General features: G+C 53.5%; 1 protein-coding gene across 5 annotated transcripts in view; it reads left to right on the top strand.

Annotated features, from left to right (window-relative positions):
* Window positions 1–25,774, top strand: part of LOC123760132 (patched domain-containing protein 3) — a 168,210-nt gene that overhangs the window by 56,836 nt on the left and 85,600 nt on the right. For 3 of the 5 annotated variants that reach the window (XM_069325462.1, XM_069325461.1, XM_045745633.2), the window contains 2 exons: window positions 13,444–14,226; window positions 16,301–16,632. In XM_069325462.1, coding sequence (XP_069181563.1) covers window positions 13,444–14,226; window positions 16,301–16,632 — 1,115 coding nt within the window. Of the gene's footprint in view, window positions 1–3,970; window positions 4,113–13,443; window positions 14,227–16,300; window positions 16,633–25,774 lie in introns of those variants that run through there. The other 2 variants (XM_045745634.2, XM_045745635.2) reach the window with 2 other exon arrangements.

Below are 25,774 nucleotides of genomic sequence, written 5' to 3'. Positions count from 1 at the left end.
AGCTTTTTGGGAAGGTGGCTTTTTGGGAAGGTGGCTTTTTGGGAAGGTGGCTTTTTTACGAAAGTTGAACGGATAACAGAGTCATTGCGGTCAGTGACTGTTAATGACTCGTGTAGTTTGAATGCGTCATGTGTGGGGTGGTGTAGGCGTTTGTGTAGTGGAAGCGTGTTGAACAGTCTCGGGCCTCTGATGTTGATAGTTCTCTCTTGAGCACTGTGAGGGTTCGGCCAGTTATGTCCCTTATGTGCAGTGGAAGCGTGCTGAACAGTCTCGGGTCTCTGATGTTGATAGTTATCTCTTGAACACTGTGAGGGGTCGGCCAGTTATGTCCCTTATGTGCAGTGGAAGCGTGTTGAACAGTCTCGGGGCCTTTGATGTTGATAGTTCTCTCTTGAACACTGTGAGGGGTCGGCCAGTTATGTCCCTTATGTGTAGTGGAAGCGTGTTGAACAGTCTCGGGCCTCTGATGTTGATAGTTCTCTCTTGAACACTGTGAGGGGTCGGCCAGTTATGTCCCTTATGTGTAGTGGAAGCGTGTTGAACAGTCTCGGGCCTCTGATGTTGATAGTTCTCTCTTGAACACTGTGAGGGGGTCGGCCAGTTATGTCCCTTATGTGTAGTGGAAGCGTGTTGAACAGTCTCGGGCCTCTGATGTTGATAGTTCTCTCTTGAACACTGTGAGGGGTCGGCCAGTTATGTCCCTTATGTGCAGTGGAAGCGTGTTGAACAGTCTCGGGCCTCTGATGTTGATAGTTCTCTCTTGAACACTGTGAGGGGTCGGCCAGTTATGTCCCTTATGTGTAGTGGAAGCGTGTTGAACAGTCTCGGGCCTCTGATGTTGATAGTTCTCTCTTGAACACTGTGAGGGGGTCGGCCAGTTATGTCCCTTATGTGTAGTGGAAGCGTGTTGAACAGTCTCGGGGCCTTTGATGTTGATAGAGTTCTCTCTCAGAGTACCTGTTGCACCTCTGCTCTTCAACGGGGGTATTCTGCACATCCTGCCATGCCTTCTGGTCTAGTGTGATGTTATTTGTGTTCAGGTTTGGGACCAGCCCCTCTACTATTTTCCACGTGTAGATTATTATGCATCTCTCTCGCCTGGGCTCTAGAGAATACAGATTTAGAACTGTTAATCGGTCCCAATAATTGAGATGACTTATGGAGTAGATTCAAACAGTAAAGGATCTCTGCACGCTCTCCAGGTCAGCAATTATCCGGCTCTGAATGGGGCTGTTAGATGCTTGCTACAATATTCCACCCTAGAGAGCACTAGTGTCTTGTAAAGTATCATCATTGGTATGACGGCCCTTGTTTGGAAGGTTCTTATCCAACCTGTTATTTTTCTTACAGTCGTGACAGCAACTTTTTGGTGTTCTGTAAACGTAAGGTCTTCTGACATGACTACTCCGAGATCCTTTACATTGATATTTCGTTATATAATGTAATTTGACTGTGTTTTATATACGGTTTCCGTTTTTATATTTTCGTTTTTCCATAGAAAAAACTGAAGCTGGAACTTATTTTTATTAAACACCATATTATTATCTGTGGTCCATTGAAAGACCCGAGTATCCTCAGATGGGAGGTTTGTCGTGTCCTCTATATTGTCTACTCGCATGACAATCTTGGTGTCATCTGCACATGATGATACAGTGCTGTAGTTTGTGTCCTTGTCTGTGTCTGATATTAGCATGAGAAAAAGTACCGGAGTTAGTACGGTATTATATTATATACACGTGGAAGACACTGGAGGGCCAAGTACCAAAAAACAACGTACTGGAGTGAACGATATGGAAGAAAATGCAGAATAGAACCAGTGAAGAGCAGAGGTGCCATAGGCACAATCAGAGAACACTGTATAAACATCAGAGGTCCGCGGTTGTTCAACATCCTCCCAGCGAGCATCAGAAATATTGCCGGAACAACCGTGGACATCATCTAGAGAAAACGAGATAATTTTCTCCAAGGAGTGCCGGACCAACTGGGCTGTGGTGGATATGTGGGCCTGCGGGCCGCTCCAAGCAACAGCCTGGTGGACCAAACTCTCACAAGTCAAGCCTGGCCTCGGGCCGGGCTTGGGGAGTAGAAGAACTCCCAGAACCCCATCAACCAGATACCTTGGGGGACTGAACTTTTGACAGTAGATGATCCAGATTTGACTGTGTTGACTATTACACTCCGCGTTTTGTTCGTTAGGAAGTTGAAGATTCATCTCCTTACCTTACCAGTAATTCATTTTGCACACATTGTGTGTGCAATAACACCTTCTTGAGGTTATCTTGAGTTGATTTCGGGGCTTCAGTGTCCCCGCGGCCCGGTCCTAGACCAGGCCTCCACCCCCAGGAAGCAGCCCGTGAAAGCTGACTGACTCCCAGGTACCTATTTACTGCTAGGTAACAGGGGCATTCAGGGTGAAAGAAACTTTGCTCATTTGTTTCTGCCTCGTGCGGGAATCGAACCCGCGCCACAGAATTACGAGTCCTGCGCGCTATCCACCAGGCTACGAGGCCCTGTACCTTGGTCACATTTGTCGAAGGCTTTTGCAAAGTGTGTGTATATTACATCTGCTTGTCTTCCACGGCACCTGAGGCCATGTCATAGTGGTCCAGCAACTGTGAGAGGCAGGAGCGCCCTGTTCTGAACCCGTGTTGGCCAGGGTTATGTTGATGTTGGGATTCCATGTGATATGTTATCTTACTTCTTAGCACTCAAAGCTTCACCGACGGCCCACAGATGATACAAGAAGCACCACAGCCGCGAATTTTGAGATTATCGGAAGAATTTAAATGTTGGTTTGTAAAGCAAGTTTGCCCTAATATGGCAATCAAACATTCATTTTAAGAACCCTGAATGTTGAAAGACCTATTTTTAAGGGCTTGTGGGATAGCGTCTAACCAAAACAGGAACACAAGACTCACTTTTACGAGTGAGAAAGTGGTTAAAATGTTTCCCCTCTCACTCTTCAGAAACTCGCAACACTGCAAATGTATTTCCGGAAACTGAAAATGTCACCTTTGGCTTACTAAACATTCCAAAGTGCTCCAGAAACCGCAGCAAAAAGCAGTTTTACTTGATTTTTCAATTCCGTTAATATCTTCTGTCAAGCCTGGCCTCGGGCCGGGCTTGGGGGAGTAGAAGAACTCCCAGAACCCCATCAACCAGGTATATGTGGGCCTGCGGGCCGCTCCAAGCAACAGCCTGGTGGACCAAACTCTCACAAGTCAAGCCTGGCCTCTGGCCGGGCTTGGGGAGAAGAAGAACTCCCAGAACCCCATCAACCAGGTATCAACCAGGTATCTTGGCTGGCGGCCATTGTTAGTACTCGACACACACGGTAATTAAAAGTTAAATTCTGGACCTTGACGGCCCAGTTGAGGAGAGATGGATATACGACGCTGGGTTGGATGTTATGGGATATGTTCTTCAGTGTTCACCACCTCTGAACACTGGAGTAAAGGGTGAACATGCGAGGTGTTCACTCCTCCACCCACGACCATCAACAGGTTAAGAGATCGTGAGATCAGGAGGAAGGAAGTGAGCCTAGTGTGGCACCACTGTGGTGCTGACACTGTCCACCTGTGGTGCTGACACTGTCCCCCTGTGGTGCTGACACTGTCCCCCTGTGGTGCTGACACTGTCCTCCTGTGGTGCTGACACTGTCCACGTGTGGTGCTGACACTGTCCTAATGTGGGGCTGACACTGTCCACCTGTGGTGCTGACACTGTCCACGTGTGGTGCTGACACTGTCCTAATGTGGGGCTGACACTGTCCACCTGTGGTGCTGACACTGTCCACGTGTGGTGCTGACACTGTCCTCCTGTGGTGCTGACACTGTCCACCTGTGGTGCTGACACTGTCCACGTGTGGTGCTGACACTGTCCTCCTGTGGTGCTGACACTGTCCTCCTGTGGTGCCTGAGACAGAGGCAGCAGTACATGGTTGTTAAGTAGTTGAAGGAGGTGGTCTGCCTGTCCCTGGCTGTGAGTGACGTCACACTGGTAGTGGGTGCTGCCAGAGGTGGTCGAGGCGACCAGTCGTGGTGGTGCCCTCGACCAGGCCTGGTCGACGCTGCTCCCTCGTAATATTTACCTGCTGGATGTAAGTCATTAAGGTATTTGAAGACTCTGGACGAATTATGTGGCGAGTAGTTTAGTGTCTTGTTGGGGGGGGGGGGTCTTTGAGGGGGGAGGTATAGGGCGTGGTCTTTATGGGGGGGTTGTAGGGTGGGGTCTTTATGGGGCGGGGTTGTAGGGTGGGGTCTTTATGGGGGGGGTTGTAGGGTGGGGTCTTTATGGGGCGGGGTTGTAGAGTGAGGTCTTTATGGGGGGGTTGTAGGGTGGGGTCTTTATGGGGGGGGTTGTAGGGTGGGGTCTTTATGGGGGGGGTTGTAGGGTGGGGTCTTTGAGGGGGGTTGTAGGGTGGGGTCTTTATGGGGCGGGGTTGTAGGGTGAGGTCTTTATGGGGGGGGGGTTGTAGGGTGGGGTCTTTATGGGGGGGGTTGTAGGGTGGGGTCTTTATGGGGCGGGGTTGTAGGGTGGGGTCTTTATGGGGCGGGGTTGTAGGGTGGGGTCTTTATGGGGGGGTTGTAGGTGGGGTCTTTATGGGGGGTTGTAGGGCGGGGTCTTTATGGGGGGGTTGTAGGGTGAGGTCTTTATGGGGGGTTGTAGGGTGAAGTCTTTATGGGGGGGTTGTAGGGTGAGGTCTTTATGGGGGGGTTGTAGGGTGGGGTTTTTATGGGGGGGTTGTAGGGTGGGGTTTTTATGGGGGGGTTGTAGGGTGGGGTCTTTATGGGGCGGGGTTGTAGGGTGGGGTCTTTGAGGGGGGGTTGTAGGGCGAGGTCTTTATGGGGGGGTTGTAGGGTGGGGTCTTTATGGGGCGGGGTTGTAGGGTGAGGTCTTTATGGGGGGGTTGTAGGGTGGGGTCTTTATGGGGGGGGTTGTAGGGCGGGGTCTTTATGGGGGGAGGTTGTAGGGTGGGGTCTTTATGGGGCGGGGTTGTAGGGTGGGGTCTTTATGGGGGGGGGGTTGTAGGGTGGGGTCTTTATGGGGGGGGGGGTTGTAGGGTGGGGTCTTTATGGGGCAGGGTTGTAGGGTGGGGTCTTTATGGGGCAGGGTTGTAGGGTGGGGTCTTTATGGGGCAGGGTTGTAGGGTGGGGTCTTTATGGGGCAGGGTTGTAGGGTGGGGTCTTTATGGGGCAGGGTTGTAGGGTGGGGTCTTTATGGGGCAGGGTTGTAGGGTGGGGTCTTTATGGGGGGGTTGTAGGGTGGGGTCTTTATGGGGGGGTTGTAGGGCGAGGTCTTTATGGGGGGGTTGTAGGTGGGGTCTTTGAGGGGGAGGTTGTAGGGTGGGGTCTTTATGGGGGGGTTGTAGGTGGGGTCTTTATGGGGGGGTTGTAGGTGGGGTCTTTATGGGGGGTTGTAGGTGGTCTTTATGGGGGGGGTTGTAGGGTGAGGTCTTTATGGGGGAGGGGGTTGTAGGGCGAGGTCTTTATGGGGGGTTGTAGGGTGGGGTCTTTATGGGGGGGTTGTAGGGCGAGGTCTTTATGGGGGGAGGGGGGTTGTAGGGCGAGGTCTTTATGGGGGGGTTGTAGGGCGGGGTCTTTATGGAGGGAGGTTGTAGGGCGAGGTCTTTATGGGGGGGGTTGTAGGGTGAGGTCTTTATGGGGGGGGTTGCAGGGCGAGCTGGTCTTTATGGGGGGATTTGTAGGGCTAGGTCTTTACGGAGGGGGTTGTAGGGCGAGGTCTTTATGGGGGGGGAGGTTGTAGGGCGAGGTCTTTATGGGGGGAGGTTGTAGGGCGAGGTCTTTATAGGGGGGAGGTTGTAGGGCGAGGTCTTTATGGGGGGGGAGGTTGTAGGGCGAGGTCTTTATGGGGGGGAGGTTGTAGGGCGAGGTCTTTATGGGGGGGGAGGTTGTAGGGCGAGGTCTTTTTTTTGGGGGGGAGGTTGTAGGGCGAGGTCTTTATGGGGGGGAGGTTGTAGGGCGAGGTCTTTATGGGGGGGAGGTTGTAGGGCGAGGTCTTTATGGGTTGGGGGAGGTTGTTGGGCTAGGTCTTTATGGGGGAGGTTGTAGTTATATGTAAGGGGTTATGTTGATGCTCAAATTATTATATATAACAGTTTAAGAGCATCGAAACTGTCCAGTCAAGTGTTACTTTTGTTATAATTTTAAAGTTCATGTTTGAGAAAATAAAGTATATAACAAAAGGATAGATTAGCTTAAGTTATGTCTAACCCTCGTATATTTACAGGTCCCTCAAGGGGCTCACAAACTCCTACGGTACACAATTCACTACATCCCTTGTTCAGAGGAGCTATATCTGCAGATTTAAGTGCAGCTGTTATCTCTCCTTTATCCAGGCGCGCGCTCTCCATATTATGCTGAGCGCTCGCGCTATTGGTACTTTACATTTCTTTATGAATATTGAATTCCACTAATCGGGTCCAGGAGCCGAGTGCATGGCCATATTGTCAGTTAATCGTTCAAAGACTTGTGTGTTCGTGTTAATATCAGTTATATTGTCTGGTGTTTGGATGGCATTCATAAAGAAGCTGTTTGGATACTCAACTTTCGTGTTTATTGGGGTACTAAATATAGCCTCATAGGAAACCCTTTTAGGATTTCACTAATGTCATCCTCTTTCTACGAACCTTCGGTTGTAAGTAAAGGTCCAATACTGGAGGACGTGTTTTTATTTCGATTTTGCATATGTGAAAAAAATTCTCTTGTAGCTTTCTGCTCCAGTTCCATTTCCTCAGACTCGCATGATAGCTTCAGCGTCTGCTCTAAGATACGTTTCTTTGTTGTAAAAGTGGTCTGCTTAAGCATTTCTGATTTTTTTTCCTTCTGTAGACTCGTCTGCGTTCTCTGAGTGGTCCTCTTTCTGCCCCTCCTCACAGGCACGTGCTTCAAGCAGACCTTGTAAGCTTCAGCTGTCAGTTGAGCTATTCCCTCTGTGGGAGTTTTGTCGCTTAAGACCGTCTCCCATTGAAGGGTTGCAAGGTCTATATTTTTTTTCCCAGTCGATCCTCTTATTGTTAAAATTGAACTGGTTGAATAACCCTTGTTGGTCCTCTTGGCCTTGTTACAGGTATTGATGCTGGTTTGAACATCAGAGAGCTTGTGGTCTGAGTATGTAGCATCCGAGTGTGTATTGTCTGATTATTTCTTCATTGTTTGTGAAGATCAGGTCGAGTGACTTCATTCCTAGTTGGCTGTGTTGTGTTTGAGCGAGAATTTCAGAATCTCGGTCGTTCTGACCTGTGGTTGGTTAGTTTCAGGTTGATTTCCTGCTATGTTATTGTTTACCATTCTGTCTTAAACTGGGTAGATTGAAGTCTCCAAGGAAGATAATATCTGGTACTGCGTTTGCTAGGTTATCAAGGATGTTCTCTATTTTGTCTATCTGTTCAGTGAATTCCTTAACTGTTGCATCTGGTAGTTTGTATATTAGAATAAGATTTATATTTTCAACCTTGATGCCAAGTGCCTCTACCACCTACTTGGCAGAGTTCAGGAGCTCTGTACATGCCAGTTCTTTAATATACACACCTACTCCACCACATGACCTAATTACTGTCACGTCAATATAGCTTATAATTTGGGATCCAAATTTCACTATCCATGTAGTCTTTCATATGAATTTCTGTAAATGCACCAAATATTAAGTTCGATTCTATTAGAAGGGCATTTATGAATAACTTTTTCTTGATTTTGACTTTAGGCCTTGTATGTTTGCAAATATGAAAGCTTTTCCATATTGTGCGTTACGTTTGATGGGTTTTGAGTTCTCCCTTCTCCATGCTCCAGGGCGGCCTGTTTTGGCAATGTGTGTTTACCATGGCTAATTTGTATAGGGTTTCAATCCTCTTGTCCAACTTTGAGGTATTCCAAGATGTGTGTACCGACGGCAGAGTCCACGCCGCTGTCCTGCACCTCACCACCAGGGTACACTTTGTCGGCGTCGTTTCCCACTAGGAAAGTGGCTTCCATAGTGGCTTCGATATCAACTAGGCTATCCTTAATGGTCGCCGTGCCTTTGTCCCAAATGTTGGTCACGGAGGCTGTCGTCTTTCCACTGTTTCTTCCTGGTTCCTTCAGAGCCTCGTTTACCCAGCTTATGGGTGCCGGCTTGGAGTATCTCACACGGAGCTTCATGGGACAGAGAGAGGAAGTATCATTGTAGATGCCTCGACAATGGCAGCAAGATGGCACAAATGTTTCTCCTCCGTCAGTCCTGACTCTACACTGCCGCGAGTGTAACACAATACTATATACCACTTTTTACCACAGTACCGACAACTAGCATTTCCAAATCATTTATCCCCGAACGAGAACACATCATGCACAGTGTGGGCTCCTCCATATATATTGCCACTCCTGTATACAAGACCTTGCACACTGTTTATGGAGTCTGACCCTTTAACAAGGCAACAATCTCACTGTGTTTCCCCACGTACAGTGTTCCTCTTGGCTCATACAGCACTTGTATTATTGAGATGAAGACATTCGGGATCCAAGTATGTCGGATATTTAAAAACTTATGAATACTTAATATGTGGGATGACACGTCCAACCAACTTGCCGCCGGGGAATGTGGAAACACACAAGTGACAAAATAAAACACTTTCCACTGAATGTTTACTGGTGGTATGAGGCGGGTCAGTAAGTCCTCTGAGCTGCAGTAGTAGTCGGGAAAGGACGTGAAGTCCAATTTGGCAGCAGGACGCTGCTTCTGGAAACTTTCCTTATTAAGGCTACTCATGGCCCAGTCGATCCAGCTTCGACCCCACACACATGGTGTCCACGGTTCGGGTCTCCTAGACCCCCGGTGAATGGAAAGTCTGATGTAAACTCTGTGAAACTAATATAGTTTAGATATGTAAACTGTAAATGTGGATGATGATAATCACAGCCTGGTCGGTCAGGTATCCTTTGGAGGTGTTTATAAGTTCTCTTGAACAATGTGAGGGGTCCGCCAGTTATGCCCCTTATGTGTAGTGGAAGCGTGTTGAACAGTCTCTGGCCTCTGATGTTGATAGTTCTCCCTCAGAGTACCTGTTGCACCTCTGCTCTTCAACGGGGGTATTCTGCACATCCTGCCATGCCTCCTGGTCTAGTGTGATATAATGTGTTCAAATTTAGAACCAGTCCCTCTAATATCTTCCATTAATGTAGATTAACTTCCACGTGTAGATTATTATGCATCTCTCGCCTGCGCTCTAGAGAATACAGAATTAGACTTTTTAATGGGTCCCAGTAGTAGAGATGACCTTTAGAGTGGATTCTAGCGGTAAATGGTCTTCGCTAATTCCTAACAGGGTTTGAGACTAGTATGCGTGTATTTAATTTGTACCTTCGAATGTACATCTGTATCAGTTCTTGTCTATATTTTACGAATAAAATAAATTAGATTTAATAATAAGTACAGTACAGTATATGCAGGGAGAGGGAGAACACACACACTGTCCGCGCCCCACTAAGCCCTATACCCTGGAAACACAAACCGAAACTGTCTCTATTTTCCGCTTGTTACAACTTGTAATAAAGTTGTTACATCTTGGCTTAACGTGTTTATGACGTATTAGAACGTTGTTACAACTTGCTATATTGGTTGTTATAACTGGTTAGGAGGGGTTAAAACTTGTTCGAACGTTGTACCAACGTCGTAGTTTCGGTGTGTGTTTGGTGGGATATACCTTTAAATACAATTTAGAAGTGTTTGTGGACTAATGAGGCGCTGGCCTCACTATATCTCTCTCTCTCACTCACTCACTCACCAGGGGCCTGATAGCTGAGTGGACAGCGTTCTGGAATCGTAATCTTAGGGTCCGGGTTCGATCCCCGGTGATGGCAGAAACAAATGGGCAGAGTTTCTTTCACCATGATGCACCTGTTCACCTAGCAGTAAATAGGCACCTGGGAGTTAGACAGCTGTTACGGACTGCTTCCTGCGGGAGGGTGGGTTGGGGACATTAGTTAGTAACAGTAGATTGAGAGGTGAGAGGCGGGGCCAAAGAGCCGAAGCTGGACCCCCGCACGCACAACTGGGCGAGTACAACAGTTGCGAGCTCTGCCACCTGAGGGGCAGTAGTATAGGTAACTTGTCTCCCTGTCCCGCCACGGGCGCCTCTACGGAACACACACAGCAACTAGGGCATGACCTTGTCTGCCTGTGTCAGGGCGTGACAGGTGTGTGGAGGGGGGACAAGGACAGGGCGTGACAGGTGTGTGGAGGGGGGACGGGGCGTGACAGGTGTGTGGAGGGGGGACGGGGCGTGACAGGTGTGTGGAGGGGGGACGGGGCGTGACAGTGTGACAGACACGCACCACAGACAAGCACCAACTGTCACACCATCCACGGAGGGTTTCACTCGAGTTTCCCAGAGGAATGTTAAATGAATCGCGGCGTGTTGAGGCTATGGGACATTAATCTCTCCTCAACCCGTTCTCGCACCTACTTAATCCATATCTTGCTTATGAATAAGTGCATATGTGACATACTAATTTATTTTGAATATTTGAGTTTGAACCTGAAAAGCTGAATAGAAAACCCCAACCTAACCTAACCTTAGTATGTTAAGATATTACAATTAGTACTGAACCTATACATACATTGATATTAGTTTTATAAAAAATAATAAAACAAAACTAAAATATTTAAATAAATTGTAAAGTAACTCAGGATATTGCCAAATGTTGTATAAAATCTCTATTGTTTAATAAAACTGAGAGAAAAAATTAGTGCCTTGAAAAAAAATATGGCTTGGAATATGTCACATATTTACTTATTTATAAGCCAAATAGTGATTATAAGCAATAAGTGCCTGGACTTCATGCGAGGTGTGCCAGGGTGGGGGGTAGGCAGCAACAGTGAGTGTACCCTGCACGGTACAGGTACCCTGCACGGTACAGGTACCCTGCACGGTACAGGTACCCTCTTGGGCCAGCCCGGCCTCCTAATAGAGTATACGTAGCCTCTACCTGAGGCTAAACATTCTTACTAGAAAATGGAAGCGGCTGGCGAAAGTGACGTACTGGCCCGTTTTCTGTTTTGGGTTCTCTGGTAGGTTAGGATTAGGGCACTTTAGTACACCAGTTTCTTGACGTTGGAAGAGAAGCAGTCTCCGTGGTGTAGTGGTAAGACACTCGCCTGGCGTTCCGCGAGCGCTGTCATGGGTTCGTATCCTGGCCGGGGAGGATTTACTGGGCGCAATTCCTTAACTGTAGCCTCTGTTTAACGCAACAGTAAAATGTGTACTTGGATGAAAAAACGATTCTTCGCGGCAGGGGATCGTATTCCAGGGACCATAGGATTAAGGACTTGCCCGAAACGCTACGCGTACTAGTGGCTGTACAAGAATGTAACAACTCTTGTATATATCTCAAAAAAAAAAAAAAACACAGGACGGGCTGTGTGGGGGGGGGGTGTCAGTGTAGCAGGGAGGGAGGCACGCTGTGAGCCGGGCCCTTGAGCCACAACCTGACTCCCGCTTATGGCAATCCTTACATATATTTTTTGTGTATAATCCGAAAAATGAAAGTTGAAAACTAAATTTATATATTCCTAGGCCTACTGTAGCACATGTTCAGTACTACAGAAGTGTTTCTGGTGGTCCATCACGACATATTTGTGAGTACTCTGATGATGTTAGGATGGCTGTTTACCACCTCCCCCCCACCCCCAACCCAGGCCCCTCTCTACCCCAGCGAAGGGCCTATAAAATGTTTGGACTAGAGGGGTTATGGGTTATTCATACCCGCGCCACCTCTTGGGTGACACGGGTATGAATAGCCCGTAAGTGCTTAATCTTCAAGGTCATTAACAAGGGAGACATCTCCCGTCACGCAGGGTGCATTCGCACCTCCACAGATCACCAGTATCAGCTCTTGATACTGGTGATGGCTCAAAAGGGCCACCACTTACGGCCTATTCATGCCCGTGCCACCTTTTGGGTGGCTTAATCTTCATCAATCAATCAATCTTAATCTTCATCTATTACCCCTTTACGGGCTCACCATAGCCCGTGCTACATGGACACTTCGTTCCGAGTAGCTAAATCACCACCACTCACCAGAGGACCACAGTGACAGTACTGGGACTCGCCAGTCATCCCTCATAATACTGCAGGCGAGGAGTCACAATAACGTGGCTGAAGTATGTTGACCAGACCACACACTAGAAGGTGAAGGGACGACGACGTTTCGGTCCGTCCTGGACCATTCTCAAGTCGATTAAGAATGGTCCAGGACGGACCGAAACGTCGTCGTCCCTTCAACTTCTAGTGTGTGGTCTGGTCAACACCCTCATAATACTGACTGTTGTGCTACGAATGTTGAGAATCCTTTACTACTAGTTTGGTAGGGGTGAACATTGAGAGTTCAGTAACAATAATTGTAAAGCTTGGCTTGACTGACACGCCTGAAGTAACACACGGAGCATTAACATGTGTGTCTCAATGAGGAAATCGAAAAAAAAAAGTTTAATGGTAGAGTTCGCGACTGGCAATGCCAGGGTGCAGGGTTCGCGCCCCCGTCATTGTCCTAGTGGTAGTTCTCAGGCCTCGAGTATGTACCTGTTAAGGGTGAGAAATGGGACGACCTATTAACAAAATTTTAAGGTGTTACTTGTGATACTACTTAAATAATTACAATGTTTGAGTACTACGTTAATGTGAATGTTTACACCGCTCGCTATACTGGGAGAAACAATTAGCTCAGTTCTTACAAGACGAGCCGGATCAACCAAGCTGTAGTGTGAGCCTGCGAGCAGCTGCAAGTAAGTGTTCGACCAAGTTATCGCAATTCAAGCCTATCCTCAGGCCTGGGCCTGGCTCGGGGAGTAGAACTCTAGAGACCCTCTCCAGGTAAGACCTGGAGCTTACCTGGAGAAGGTTTCGAGAGTTGTGCTACTCCCAGAGCCCGGGCCCAGGCTTGACTTTTAGTAAGTTGGTCCAAACAGTTGTTGGTTGAAGCGTATATTGGAGTCCTGGACTATGCTGAGGGCTAAATTATACGTGCTGGCTGGTTATAAAGAATTGTGGAGGTGTTGATAGGCCTTTAGCCCACCACCAGGTGTGGAGGTGTGGGGGGGGGGAGCCCACCAGCAGGTGTGGGGGGGGTGGAGCCCACCACCAGGTGTGGGGGGGGGGAGCCCACCACCAGGTGTGGGGGGGGGGAGCCCACCACCAGGTGTGGGGGGGGGGAGCCCACCACCAGGTGTGGGGGAGTTTAGTCACACAAAAACTGTTCATAAATGCTGTCCATTTGCTTTACCCACAATCCCGGTACAGACTCCCATCATTGTCAGTGATTTACTTGCATGTGGACCTCGTTATTAATTACCCATAACCCGGGTAGTTGAACCTTCCTTATATTAATAACACTAAAGCTTGTTAGGAGACTCAGAGTTTGAAGTCATGTTAACATTTTGTGTTGTCCGCAGGGCTGAGGAGGAGAGGGAAGGAACCGGGCCTGCTGCTGCTGCTGCGTCCTGCTGCGCCTGCTGCTTGCGTCACCCCTGCGTCAAGCGACGCGCCAAACTGCGTAAGGTCATGGGTTGCTTCCTGCAGAAATTCGACAACTTTCTCAACCGGTCGTTCTGCCGGCTGGGGCACACGATCGCCGGGCACTACGGTTACTTCATCATCGTGCCCATCTTCCTGTCCGCCATCTTGGCCACGGGGTTCCAGAGGATCAGGTACGAGGATGACCCCGAGTACCTCTTCTCCCCCACCACGGGGTCAGCCAGGAACGAGAGGGCGGTCATAGAGGAGAACTTCTACCTCAACTTCAGTTCGGACTTCCACCCGTCGCGTCTGACCCGCACGGGGCGCTTCGCCAGGTTCATCATAACAGCCAAGGACAACGGAACGCTCCTCCGCACCCACGTGTGGGACGACATCGTTAAGGTGGACCGGCTGGTGCACTCTGTGAGCGCCAAGCTCGACGATAACAAGGTGGTGAGGTACGACGACCTGTGCGCCATCTGGGACAGCAAGTGCTACGAGAACAACGTGTTGGCGCTCCAGGAGCTGATGCCGCAGGTGGAAAATGGCACTTTTAACATCACTTACCCACTCATGCTCAACCCCAGCACCTTCGAGACCTACGTCTTCCCGCACTTCTTCGGCGGCCCCGTCGTGAACAACGACAGTGTCGTGGAGAGTGTCCAGGCGCTCTCTATCTTCTACTGGCTCAAGACCAACACTCCCAAGCAGGACGCTGAGTAAGTGTCGCTCCTCCTGCCTGTGTTTGGGGCCGCCTTGTGTAGGGTTAGTGTGGGTCCGGTGGGTGTAGGGTGGGCATGGTGGGTCCCTGGGGGTGTAGGGTGGGCATGGTGGGTCCCTGGGGGTGTAGGGTGGGCATGGTGGGTCCCCGGGGGTGTAGGGTGGGCATGGTGGGTCCCTGGGGGTGTAGGGTGGGCATGGTGGGTCCCCGGGGGTGTAGGGTGGGCATGGTGGGTCCCTGGGGGTGTAGGGTGGGCATGGTGGGTCCCCGGGGGTGTAGGGTTAGTGTGGGTCCGGTGGGTATAGGGTGGGCATGGTGGGTCCCCGGGGGTGTAGGGTGGGCATGGTGGGTCCCTGGGGGTGTAGGGTGGGCATGGTGGGTCCCCGGGGGTGTAGGGTTAGTGTGGGTCCGGTGGGTGTAGGGTGGGCATGGTGGGTCCCTGGGGGTGTAGGGTGGGCATGGTGGGTCCCTGGGGGTGTAGGGTGGGCATGTTGGGTCCCCGGGGGTGTAGGGTGGGCATGGTGGGTCCCCGGGGGTGTAGGGTTAGTGTGGGTCCGGTGGGTATAGGGTGGGCATGGTGGGTCCCCGGGGGTGTAGGGTGGGCATGGTGGGTGTGGGTCCCCGGGGTGTAGGGTGGGTGTGGGTCCCCGGGGTGTAGGGTGGGCATGGTGGGTGTGGGTCCCCGGGGGTGTAGGGTGGGCATGGTGGGTGTGGGTCCCCGGGGGTGTAGGGTGGGCATGGTGGGTGTGGGTCCCCGGGGTGTAGGGTGGGCATGGTGGGTGTGGGTCCCCGGGGTGTAGGGTGGGCATGGTGGGTGTGGGTCCCCGGGGTGTAGGGTGGGCATGGTGGGTGTGGGTCCCCGGGGTGTAGGGTGGGCATGGTGGGTGTGGGTCCCCGGGGTGTAGGGTGGGCATGGTGGGTGTAGGTCCCCGGGGTGTAGGGTGGGCATGGTGGGTGTGGGTCCCCGGGGATGTAGGGTGGGCATGGTGGGTGTGGGTCCCCGGGGATGTAGGGTGGGCATGGTGGGTGTGGGTCCCCGGGGATGTAGGGTGGGCATGGTGGGTGTGGGTCCCCGGGGATGTAGGGTGGGCATGGTGGGTGTGGGTCCCCGGGGATGTAGGGTGGGCATGGTGGGTGTGGGTCCCCGGGGATGTAGGGTGGGCATGGTGGGTGTGGGTCCCCGGGGGTGTAGGGTGGGCATGGTGGGTGTGGGTCCCCGGGGGTGTAGGGTGGGCATGGTGGGTGTGGGTCCCCGGGGGTGTAGGGTGGGCATGGTGGGTGTGGGTCCCCGGGGGTGTAGGGTGGGCATGGTGGGTGTGGGTCCCCGGGGGTGTAGGGTGGGCATGGTGGGTGGGGGTCCCCAGGGGTGTAGGGTGGGCATGGTGGGTGGGGGTCCCCGGGGGTGTAGGGTGGGCATGGTGGGTGTGGGTCCCTGGGGGTGTAGGGTGGGCATGGTGGGTGTGGGTCCCTGGGGTGTAGGGTGGGCATGGTGGGTGTGGGTCCCCGGGGGTGTAGGGTGGGCATGGTGGGTGTGGGTCCCCGGGGGTGTAGGGTGGGCATGGTGGGTGTGGGCCCCCAGGGGTGTAGGGTGGGCATGGTGGGTGTGAGTCCCTGGGGGTGTAGGGTGGGCATGGTGGGTGTGGGCCCCCAGGGGTGTAGGGTGGGCATGGTGGGTCCCTGGGGGTGTAGGGTGGGCATGGTGGGTCCCTGGGGGTGTAGGGGGGGCATGGTGGGTGTGGGCCCCCAGGGGTGTAGGGTGGGCATGGTGGGTCCCTGGGGGTGTAGGGTGGGCATGGTGGGTGTGGGCCCCCAGGGGTGTAGGGTGGGCATGGTGGGTCCCTGGGGGTGTAGGGTGGGCATGGTGGGTCCCTGGGGGTGTAGGGGGGGCATGGTGGGTGTGGGCCCCCAGGGGTGTAGGGTGGGCATGGTGGGTCCCTGGGGGTGTAGGGTGGGCATGGTGGGTCCCTGGGGGTGTAGGGTGGGCATGGTGGGTGTGGGTCCCGGGGGGTGTAGGGTGGGCATGGTGGGTGTGAGTGTACTAACACCCTTCTCTCTCTCTCCCGCCACAACAGCGCCGCGCGGTGGGAAGACGCACTACTTGCCGCCATGTTCGAGAGGGACTTCGGTAGCGTGAAGGTGGCGAGGTTCGTGTCCCGCACGCTGGAGACGGAGCTGGAGAACAACACCAACTCCGTGGTGCCGTTCTTCGGGGTGACGCTGGCTATCATGGTGTTGTTCAGCGTGTGTTCCGTGATGATGGGTGACTGGGTGAGGACCAAGCCCTGGCTGGGGTTGATGGGGGTCATCTCCGCCGGCCTCGCCTGCGCCGCCGCCTTCGGCTTCCTCATCTACCTCGGGGTAGAGTTCATCGGCATCAACATGGCGTCGCCCTTCCTCATGCTGGGTGAGTAACCGCCCTCTTGGCGCCAGTTTTGAACTTTGTTGTTGGGTCTTGGACGCTCATGGCGGCCTGCTACCGTTGGGTGTTACACTCCAGTGTCACTGTAGCCTTCCCCAGGAGTGTGGAGGTGTACAACTACACAAGTGTGCCCTAGTCACGTCGCTGGAAGACAGGAGAGCTCTGGGAGACATGATCACCACATACAAAATTCTCGGGGAATTGATTTGGGGGAGAAGGATGGATTATTTAACACGGGTGGTACACGCACAAGGGGACACAAGTGGAAGCTGAGTACCCAAATGAGTCGGACATTAAAATGACTTTTCTATCTCGGTAGTTAACAAATGGAATGCATTAGGCAGTGATGTGGTGGAGGCTGACTCCGTACACAGTTTCAAGTGTAGATATGATAGAGCCCAGTAGGCTCAGGAACCTGTACTGTCAGTTGATTTAGAGTCGAGAGGCGGGACCCAAGAGCCAGAGCTCAACCCCGCAAGCACAACTAGGTAAGTGCGGGATGGGTAGGGGGACCGCCCCCCCCCCCCCCGACACTCCCCCTGGGGTAATGGGGGGGGGGGGGCGGCATATATTGAACCTGAAAAGCCAAGGTTAGTTATATACACTGGAGGACAGGCAAATTAGCCTCGCGCTGATCTAAGCATTTCACCGTTTAAACGCCCAAATAGCCATTAGTGTTTTTTTTCAGGGATATTCCTGTGCGGCCCATAAGCCTGTGGCTGGCCCACTAAGTGTTGCTTGTTTGTTTTACTTGGGCGGAGTATGAGTACTTTTGACTCGTATGGTCGCTTCAGTAAGATGTACCCATTAGTTGACTGTCCTGAGAACTTACTTATCAGCAAGGTTGATATGAGGCAGACAAGGGCTCACATCTTCAAGCCACATTAGAGTACAGAAAACAGCAGATGGTTCTTCACCCACAGGGTGGAACCGCCTACCCGCCGAAACCGTGAAGGCCAATTCGAAACACACCTTAACAAATCGTCTAACAATGGGAGGAAATTTGATGTCTGTCCCTGTGGAAGCCACTAGAGATGGCCTTCAGGCACGGTCAGGTACATTACCACGGGTCCGTCTAATTACCACAAGCTACCACAAACTACACAAACTTCAGAAAGCTTCCTGGCAATACGTTAGTAATGAATAAATGATATATTAAGTTAGGCTAACCTATCCTAACCTAACCTATCCTAACCTATCCTAACCTATCCTAACCTATCCTAACCTATCCTAACCTAATCCTATCCTATCCTATCCTATCCTAACCTATCCTAACCTAACCTAACCTAACCGAAGCTTGGATCGTCGACTTGATTTGGCGTCACCAGCTTTTTATTTTCGTCTAATTTCTTTATAAAAAGATACTTTTTCAGATTAAAATTATGTTTTTTCGTGTTGTACATTCAGCACCAACATTATAATGAGTAAATATATCATATTTATTCATTACTAACGTATTGCCAGGAAGCTTTCTGAAGTTTGTGTAGTTTGTGGTAGCTTGTGGTAATTAGACGGACCGATTACCACAAGCACAGTGCACATTGAGAGAGAGTTTAACATTCCTATGCTCGCCGCCACGGGCCCACGACTCCTAAAACTCCACTTTTATAAAGACAGCCCAAGTTCCAGTAGCACGATCCCTGGTGTAATATTGAGAACAAGCTCGGATTCAAGCAATACTACAACTCTGCAACACCCCCGCCACACACCCCCCTCCCCCCCACAACACACAAGGGAGCAAGTAAAGGGAAGGGAACTATTAGGGGAAATCGCCAAGCTATTAGGATTATATCACTGGGAAGGGATTAGGAAAAGGATTTGGGATGGGGGAAAGGAATGGTGCCCAACCACTTGTACGGTCGGGGATTGAACACAGGCCTCCATGAAGCGAGACCGTCGCTTTACCGTCCTGAAGCAAAGTGATGTGTAAGAATGAGGCCGGTCCCACTAACATCACACAATTCTAGTCTTGAAAGACTTAAGTCAAATCACCAGTTTTATGAAGAACAATGAACTTAACAATCCAGGTCGACATGGATTTAGAACGTGAAGATGCTGTCTTTCGCAATTACTCAACTACCGTGACAAAATCATAAAAGCATTTGAAACACAAAAATGCACATTGCATGCGAACTTTGCAAACACATTTTGCAAGTGTGACCATGGAGTGATAGAGCATTACACTGCGTGGACAACAATTGACAGGTAAAGCAGGATATAACCTGTCAAGCCCCGGGCAGGGGGGGGGGTGGCGGTCAAGCCCCACACCCAAGACACAGCACCTCATACATAAACACCACATGTCCATGATCTTGAGGATAACGTCTTGGCGACGTTCACATAGTGAACATAAAGGTAACATTGCATCAGGCAAGAACATTACAAAGGGTGGATGAACACCTCCAGTACCAGGTGAACACCAGTGTGTTCACGCTTTACTTAAATCACTCGTGTTCTCCCGTCTTGAGTACTGCTCGGTACTCCCCCCTTCACAGCGGGAGACATCTGACATACAGCGAATATAGAGCGCATAACGGCCTACATGAGCGCATAACGGCCTACATGAGCGCATAACGGCCTACATGAGCGCATAACGGCCTACATGAGCGCATAACGGCCTACATGAGCGCTTCATAGTAATACATTTTCAGATTATAATCGAGGGGGCAGGGGGTGGAGGGGAGGTTACTGGAACATGTCCCAAATATGTAACGGCAAAATAACCGGTCTCCGTGGCGCAGTGGTAACACACTCGCTCGGCGCTGTGGCCTGGGTTCGTATCCTGGCCGGGGAGGATCGACCGGGCACCAATCCTTAACTGTAGCCTCTGTTCCCTCGGTATCGAATGGTTACCTGGTTGTTAACCGATTTGGCGGGTCGTATTCCTGTAACACTGTAAAAGTGTTTAATACATACATAGAGTACATGAGTCACAGACAAGGATCTGAGAGGCGCCAGTTTGTCGGCCTGAGATCTCACACCTCAAAGCGTTAATGACCTCAAGTGACCTGAGGTCAGATCATGAGTACTGAGGGAGCATAGAGCATTGAAGCATTAAGACAACAGAGCAGACGAGCCAGGAGAGCAGAGAAGACGTCCCTAGCAGGGAGGCTGTCGGCCGGCAGGGGCGAGACAGTCTGTCAAGTTACATCCCGGGGAAAATTAGGATTAAGCACCTGCCTGAAACTGTGAGTGTGGCTGTACCAGACTGTAATAACTTTTGTGTATATAAATACATCAACTTGCTAGAGCGAGATACGACAACGTCGAATACTCCCAGTAAAGAGGAGAGGCACCACAGGCACAGAGAACATTGTATGAACATCACAGAACATTTGGGACGAGGTTGGACGCTCCACGGCTTCTTCTTGAGGTTATCTTGAGATGATTTCGGGGCTTAGCGTCCCCGCGGCCCGGTCCTCGACCAGGCCTCCACCCCCAGGAAGCAGCCCGTGACAGCTGACTAACTCCCAGGTACCTATTTACTGCTAGGTAAGAGGCATTCAGGGTGAAAGAAACTTTGCCCATTTGTTTCTGCCTCGTGCGGGAATCGAACCCGCGCCACAGAATTAAGAGTCCTGCGCGCTATCCACCAGGCTACGAGGCCCCAATTGGTCAACCTCCTGCCATATATAAGTAATATGAGGAACGCAAGTTGACCCGGCCAGAGTAACACAAATGTCTTGAAGTTGATGTGTTATCCTGCTGGCTGCCTCGGGCACACTCCAGGGTGTAGGGTACGACGCCCTCGGGCGGAGGCCTGCAGGGCGCCCCAGGACGGTACACAGGCTAGGGAGCAGCAGCAGCATGACGGTACACAGGCTAGGGAGCAGCAGCAGCAGCAGTAGGAGGCCTGCAGGGTGGGAGGGTACACAAGGATGCTGGCGGGGTCGTCCCGTGCCCCCAACTCTTCACAAGACTGCCCCAAGGAGCGCACACTGGTGCTACAAGATCCCCTAAAGGTCTTCAATAGCAACTTCTTGATAGACACGCTTCTTGCACGTGTGGGGCTGGACCCCCCACCCCTCCCCCCCAGCGGTACCCCCCCCAAGGTGTTGGTGTGTGGGGGGGAATGTTGATTGTGAGGGGGGAGGGGTGGCGGGTGGTGTTGGGTGAAAGGTGGTGTTGGGTGAAGCAACAGTAGTGAAAGTGTCCGCTGGGGGCGCCACCGACGCCAGCAACACACACCTGGTTAGGTTACATTGTTGCCCCCCCCCCCCTACCTCCCCTTCTCCCCACTCCTGGGGGAATGTTTCCTCTGTCTCCCCTCCCCCCCCCTCTAGAGGGGAAGGGAAACACCACACATACGGTATGCCGTATGTGTGGTGAAGGGAACCACATACTTGCGGTGTTTCACACGCCACCCCTTCCCCCCCCCCCTTTTTCCCCCAGGGTGGGGTGTCGGGGAGGTGGTAGCGTGTGACAGTGTGCGCGCCAACGTCCCCAACGTCAGCAAACTGGGGTACTAAAGTGCCCTTATCCTTATCTACCACAGGACTCAAAAACAGAAAACGGGACATTATATCCATTTCGCCAGCCGCTTCCATTTTCTAGTACGAAGACTTTTGGCCTTGAAGTACGTCAAAATGCGACGCGTTATTAGGGCGACGTGTTGCAGGGTGCATCAGACTCGTGCAAGACGCCCCTCGCTTCTCAAGATGTCCACCGCCTCTATGGAGTACTTAATTTGCAAATTTCAAATTTCATGACATTTAATGTGTTGAGTTTTGGTGGCAGCGCCCCCGGGGGTCATGGGGCCCTGACCCCCCCCCCTTATGGCGTGGGGCCCTGACCCCCCCCCCCCCCCTTATGGCGTGGGGCCCTGACCCCCCCCCCTTATGGCGTGGGGCCTGGACCCCCCCCCCTTTTGGCTGGTGTCGACAGGGAGGTTATCAGGTTTTGCCAACATATAATAATTGTATAGTGGGGGGAGGAGGGGGGGGGGCACATTACACCCGGGTACAAGCGCGCACTGGGTGCCCCTGGGAGTGTGACGTCACCAGTACCATTGATTAAGATGGTCCCACACCACGTGGCACGGGCATGAATAACCCGTAATCACTATTAAGGCTGCTGCTGTTTTTAGATTCAGGACGGGAGACAATCTCCCGTCACGCAGGGTGCAGTCGCACCTCCACAGATCTCCAGTATCAGCTCTTGATACTGGTAATGGCTCAAAAGGGCCACCACTTATGGGCTATTCATGCCCGTGCCACCTCTTGGGTGGCTTAATCTTTATCAATCAATCTTAGATTCAGCTACTCGGGCCACACAGTTCCCAGTAGGACGGGGCATGGTGAGCCCGTAGGACTAACTACGGCGTGAAGGAGAGTTTAACAGTGCAGTAAGTAGTGAGGGGGGTGTGTGGGGGTGTATAGCGGAGTGGGCCCCGTGGCGGCGGCCGAGGTGAGCAGGAACGCGCCGGTAAAAACCAGGAACTCGATGACCGGGACTGTAAACCGCGCTGAATATTGTCCTGTCTTGGGCCTTGAGGGGCAGAGTTGTCTTACATTGTCGTGACGGCCAGCGGCTCACGACCCCGCCCCCTGGGTGATAGGTGTGCGGGGGGGGGGGGGGGAGTGACAGGTGTGGGAGGTGCAGGTGTGTACACGGAAGCTGTTGTATCGCCAACAGTACAGCAGCAGCAGCAGCAGCTACGACTCTTAGGTCGTAGCGTCGACTCTTAGGTCGATGGGTCGACTACGACCCATCACAATGGTTGTACTCTTCAAGTCACTAGTGTTGTCCCGTCTCGAGTACTGCTCAGTACTCACTTCCCCCTTCAGAGCAGGAGAGATTGCTGAAATAGAGGGAATACAGAGAACATATACGGCACGCATAGACGAGATAAAGCACCTAAATTATTGGGATCGTCTCAAAGCTCTCCAAATGTACTCTCTAGAAAGGAGACGAAAGAGATACCAAATAATATACACATGGAAAATACTGGAGGAACAGGTCCCTAATCTACACAGTAAAATAACAACGTACTGGAGTGAACGATATGGAAGAAAATGCAGAATAGAACCAGTGAAGAGCAGAGGTGCCATAGGCACAATCAGAGAACACTGTATAAACATCAGAGGTCCGCGGTTGTTCAACGTCCTCCCAGTAAGCATAAGAAATATTGCCGGAACAACCGTGGACATCTTCAAGAGGAAACTGGATAGTTTCCTTCAAGGAGTGCCGGACCAACCGGGCTGTGGTGGGTATGTGGGCCTGCGGGCCGCTCCAAGCAACAGCCTGGTGGACCACTCTCTCACAAGTCAAGCCTGGCCTCGGGCCGGACTTGGAGTAGAACAATTCCCAGAACCCCATCAACCAGGTACAATCCAGGACTCGGACACTTAAGCTGGTAACGGATATCCAATTAATTTTCTCTGGTCGTTTTGGCGTGACAGCCTCCCCTCCCCCCCCCTACGTTGAAGGCTGGGCGCTTTTTTTTTTTTTAGTAAAGAGGAAGGAGAGGCATAGGTGAAGGGAAGTATAGAAGTGGGAAATACAGTGAGAGGTGTGAAAGCAGGCGGGCTGTCCGCCTTGCTGACACGATGTGTGGGTGTTGGCAGCTAAGCTAAGCTGGCTCCTCCTTGTCAGGGAGCTGTGTGTGTGTGTGAGGTTCTTCACATGTTTCAACATATATGGATGTCCATAGATGAATACTGTGTAGCATTCATATATACACTCCGATGCTTCCACACATGTTGAAGTATGTGCTTCCACATGTTAAGGGCGCTTATAGTGATACCCTACCGCTGGGCACGGGGGTTGCCAGGTACCCTTACCGCTGGGCACGGGGGTTGCCAGGTACCCCTACCGCTGGGCGCCGGGGTTGCCAGGTACCCTTACCGCTGGGCACGGGGGTTGCCAGGTACCCCTACCGCTGGGCGCCAGGGTTGCCAGGTACCCCTACCGCTGGGCACGGGGGTTGCCAGGTACCCCTACCGCTGGGCACGGGGGTTGCCAGGTACCCCTACCGCTGGGCACGGGGGTTGCCAGGTACCCCTACCGCTGGGCGCCGGGGTTGCCAGGTACCCTTACCGCTGGGCACGGGGGTTGCCAGGTACCCCTACCGCTGGGCGCCGGGGTTGCCAGGTACCCCTACCGCTGGGCACGGGGGTTGCCAGGTACCCCTCCCGCTGGGCACGGGGGTTGCCAGGTACCCCTACCGCTGGGCACGGGGGTTGCCAGGTACCCCTACCGCTGGGCGCCGGGGTTGCCAGGTACCCCTCCCGCTGGGCGCCGGGGTTGCCAGGTACCCCTCCCGCTGGGCGCCGGGGGGTTGCCAGGTACCCCTCCCGCTGGGCGCCGGGGTTGCCAGGTACCCCCTCCCGCTGGGCACGGGGGTTGCCAGGTACCCCTCCCGCTGGGCACGGGGGTTGCCAGGCACCCCTCCCGCTGGGCGCCGGGGGGTTGCCAGGTACCCCTCCCGCTAGGCGCCGGGGTTGCCAGGTACCCCCTCCCGCTGGGCACGGGGGTTGCCAGGTACCCCTCCCGCTGGGCGCCGGGGGGTTGCCAGGTACCCCTCCCGCTAGGCGCCGGGGTTGCCAGGTACCCCCTCCCGCTGGGCGCCGGGGGGTTGCCAGGTACCCCTCCCGCTGGGCGCGGGGGGGTTGCCAGGTACCCCTCCCGCTGGGCGCGGGGGGGTTGCCAGGTACCCCTCCCGCTGGGCGCCGGGGGGTTGCCAGGTACCCCTCCCGCTGGGCGCCGGGGGGTTGCCAGGTACCCCTCCCGCTGGGCGCCGGGGGGTTGCCAGGTACCCCTCCCGCTGGGCGCCGGGGGGTTGCCAGGTACCCCTCCCGCTGGGCGCCGGGGGGTTGCCAGGTACCCCTCCCGCTGGGCGCCGGGGGGTTGCCAGGTACCCCTCCCGCTGGGCGCCGGGGGGTTGCCAGGTACCCCTCCCGCTGGGCGCCGGGGGGTTGCCAGGTACCCCTCCCGCTGGGCGCCGGGGGGTTGCCAGGTACCCCTCCCGCTGGGCGCCGGGGGGTTGCCAGGTACCCCTCCCGCTGGGCGCCGGGGGGTTGCCAGGTACCCCTCCCGCTGGGCGCCGGGGGGTTGCCAGGTACCCCTCCCGCTGGGCGCCGGGGGGTTGCCAGGTACCCCTCCCGCTGGGCGCCGGGGGGTTGCCAGGTACCCCTCCCGCTGGGCGCCGGGGGGTTGCCAGGTACCCCTCCCGCTGGGCGCCGGGGGGTTGCCAGGTACCCCTCCCGCTGGGCGCCGGGGGGTTGCCAGGTACCCCTCCCGCTGGGCGCCGGGGGGTTGCCAGGTACCCCTCCCGCTGGGCGCCGGGGGGTTGCCAGGTACCCCTCCCGCTGGGCGCCGGGGGGTTGCCAGGTACCCCTCCCGCTGGGCGCCGGGGGGTTGCCAGGTACCCCTCCCGCTGGGCGCCGGGGGGTTGCCAGGTACCCCTCCCGCTGGGCGCCGGGGGGTTGCCAGGTACCCCTCCCGCTGGGCGCCGGGGGGTTGCCAGGTACCCCTCCCGCTGGGCGCCGGGGGGTTGCCAGGTACCCCTCCCGCTGGGCGCCGGGGGGTTGCCAGGTACCCCTCCCGCTGGGCGCCGGGGGGTTGCCAGGTACCCCTCCCGCTGGGCGCCGGGGGGTTGCCAGGTACCCCTCCCGCTGGGCGCCGGGGTTGCCAGTGTTCACCACAACCTGTAATAACAAAAATCAATTACTCGTGATTTGATTGATGAAGAGACAGACACCCAAGAGGTGGCACGGGCATGAATACCCCGTGAAATTGCGCACCAAAGTTTTTTTTTCAGGTTTTAGACGGGGTTTGGTGGGCCGAGGCTGTCCTTGTACGGCCGAGGACACCTGGGGGGGGGGCGGGTGTTTATGCAGAGTCATCAACAACTCAGGTCCGTCACTGTCACAGTGTAGAAGTCCTAAGTGTAGGACAGAAGACCTGCCATCATTTTAATGTCAATGTTTGACTTGGGTTGATCTGGAGCCGAGTTTTGGCATTAACGGCTTCGGCGGGTAGGCGGTTCCCTGGGTTTCTAACGCCCTACATTGTGGCGTGTTGAGCCTCGTGGACACATGAACTTCTCTTCTTGGGCTGATTAGTCGTTTCTCTTCTGGTGGGCAAATGACTGCGTGGTGCCCAACCACCTCCACACGGAAGTGTT

The sequence above is a fragment of the Procambarus clarkii genome, chromosome 16, assembly GCF_040958095.1.
Source record: "Procambarus clarkii isolate CNS0578487 chromosome 16, FALCON_Pclarkii_2.0, whole genome shotgun sequence".
NCBI lineage: Eukaryota > Metazoa > Arthropoda > Malacostraca > Decapoda > Cambaridae > Procambarus > Procambarus clarkii.
Note: the sequence above shows the minus strand (reverse complement) of the source record. Positions and strands in the feature narration are given on the sequence as shown.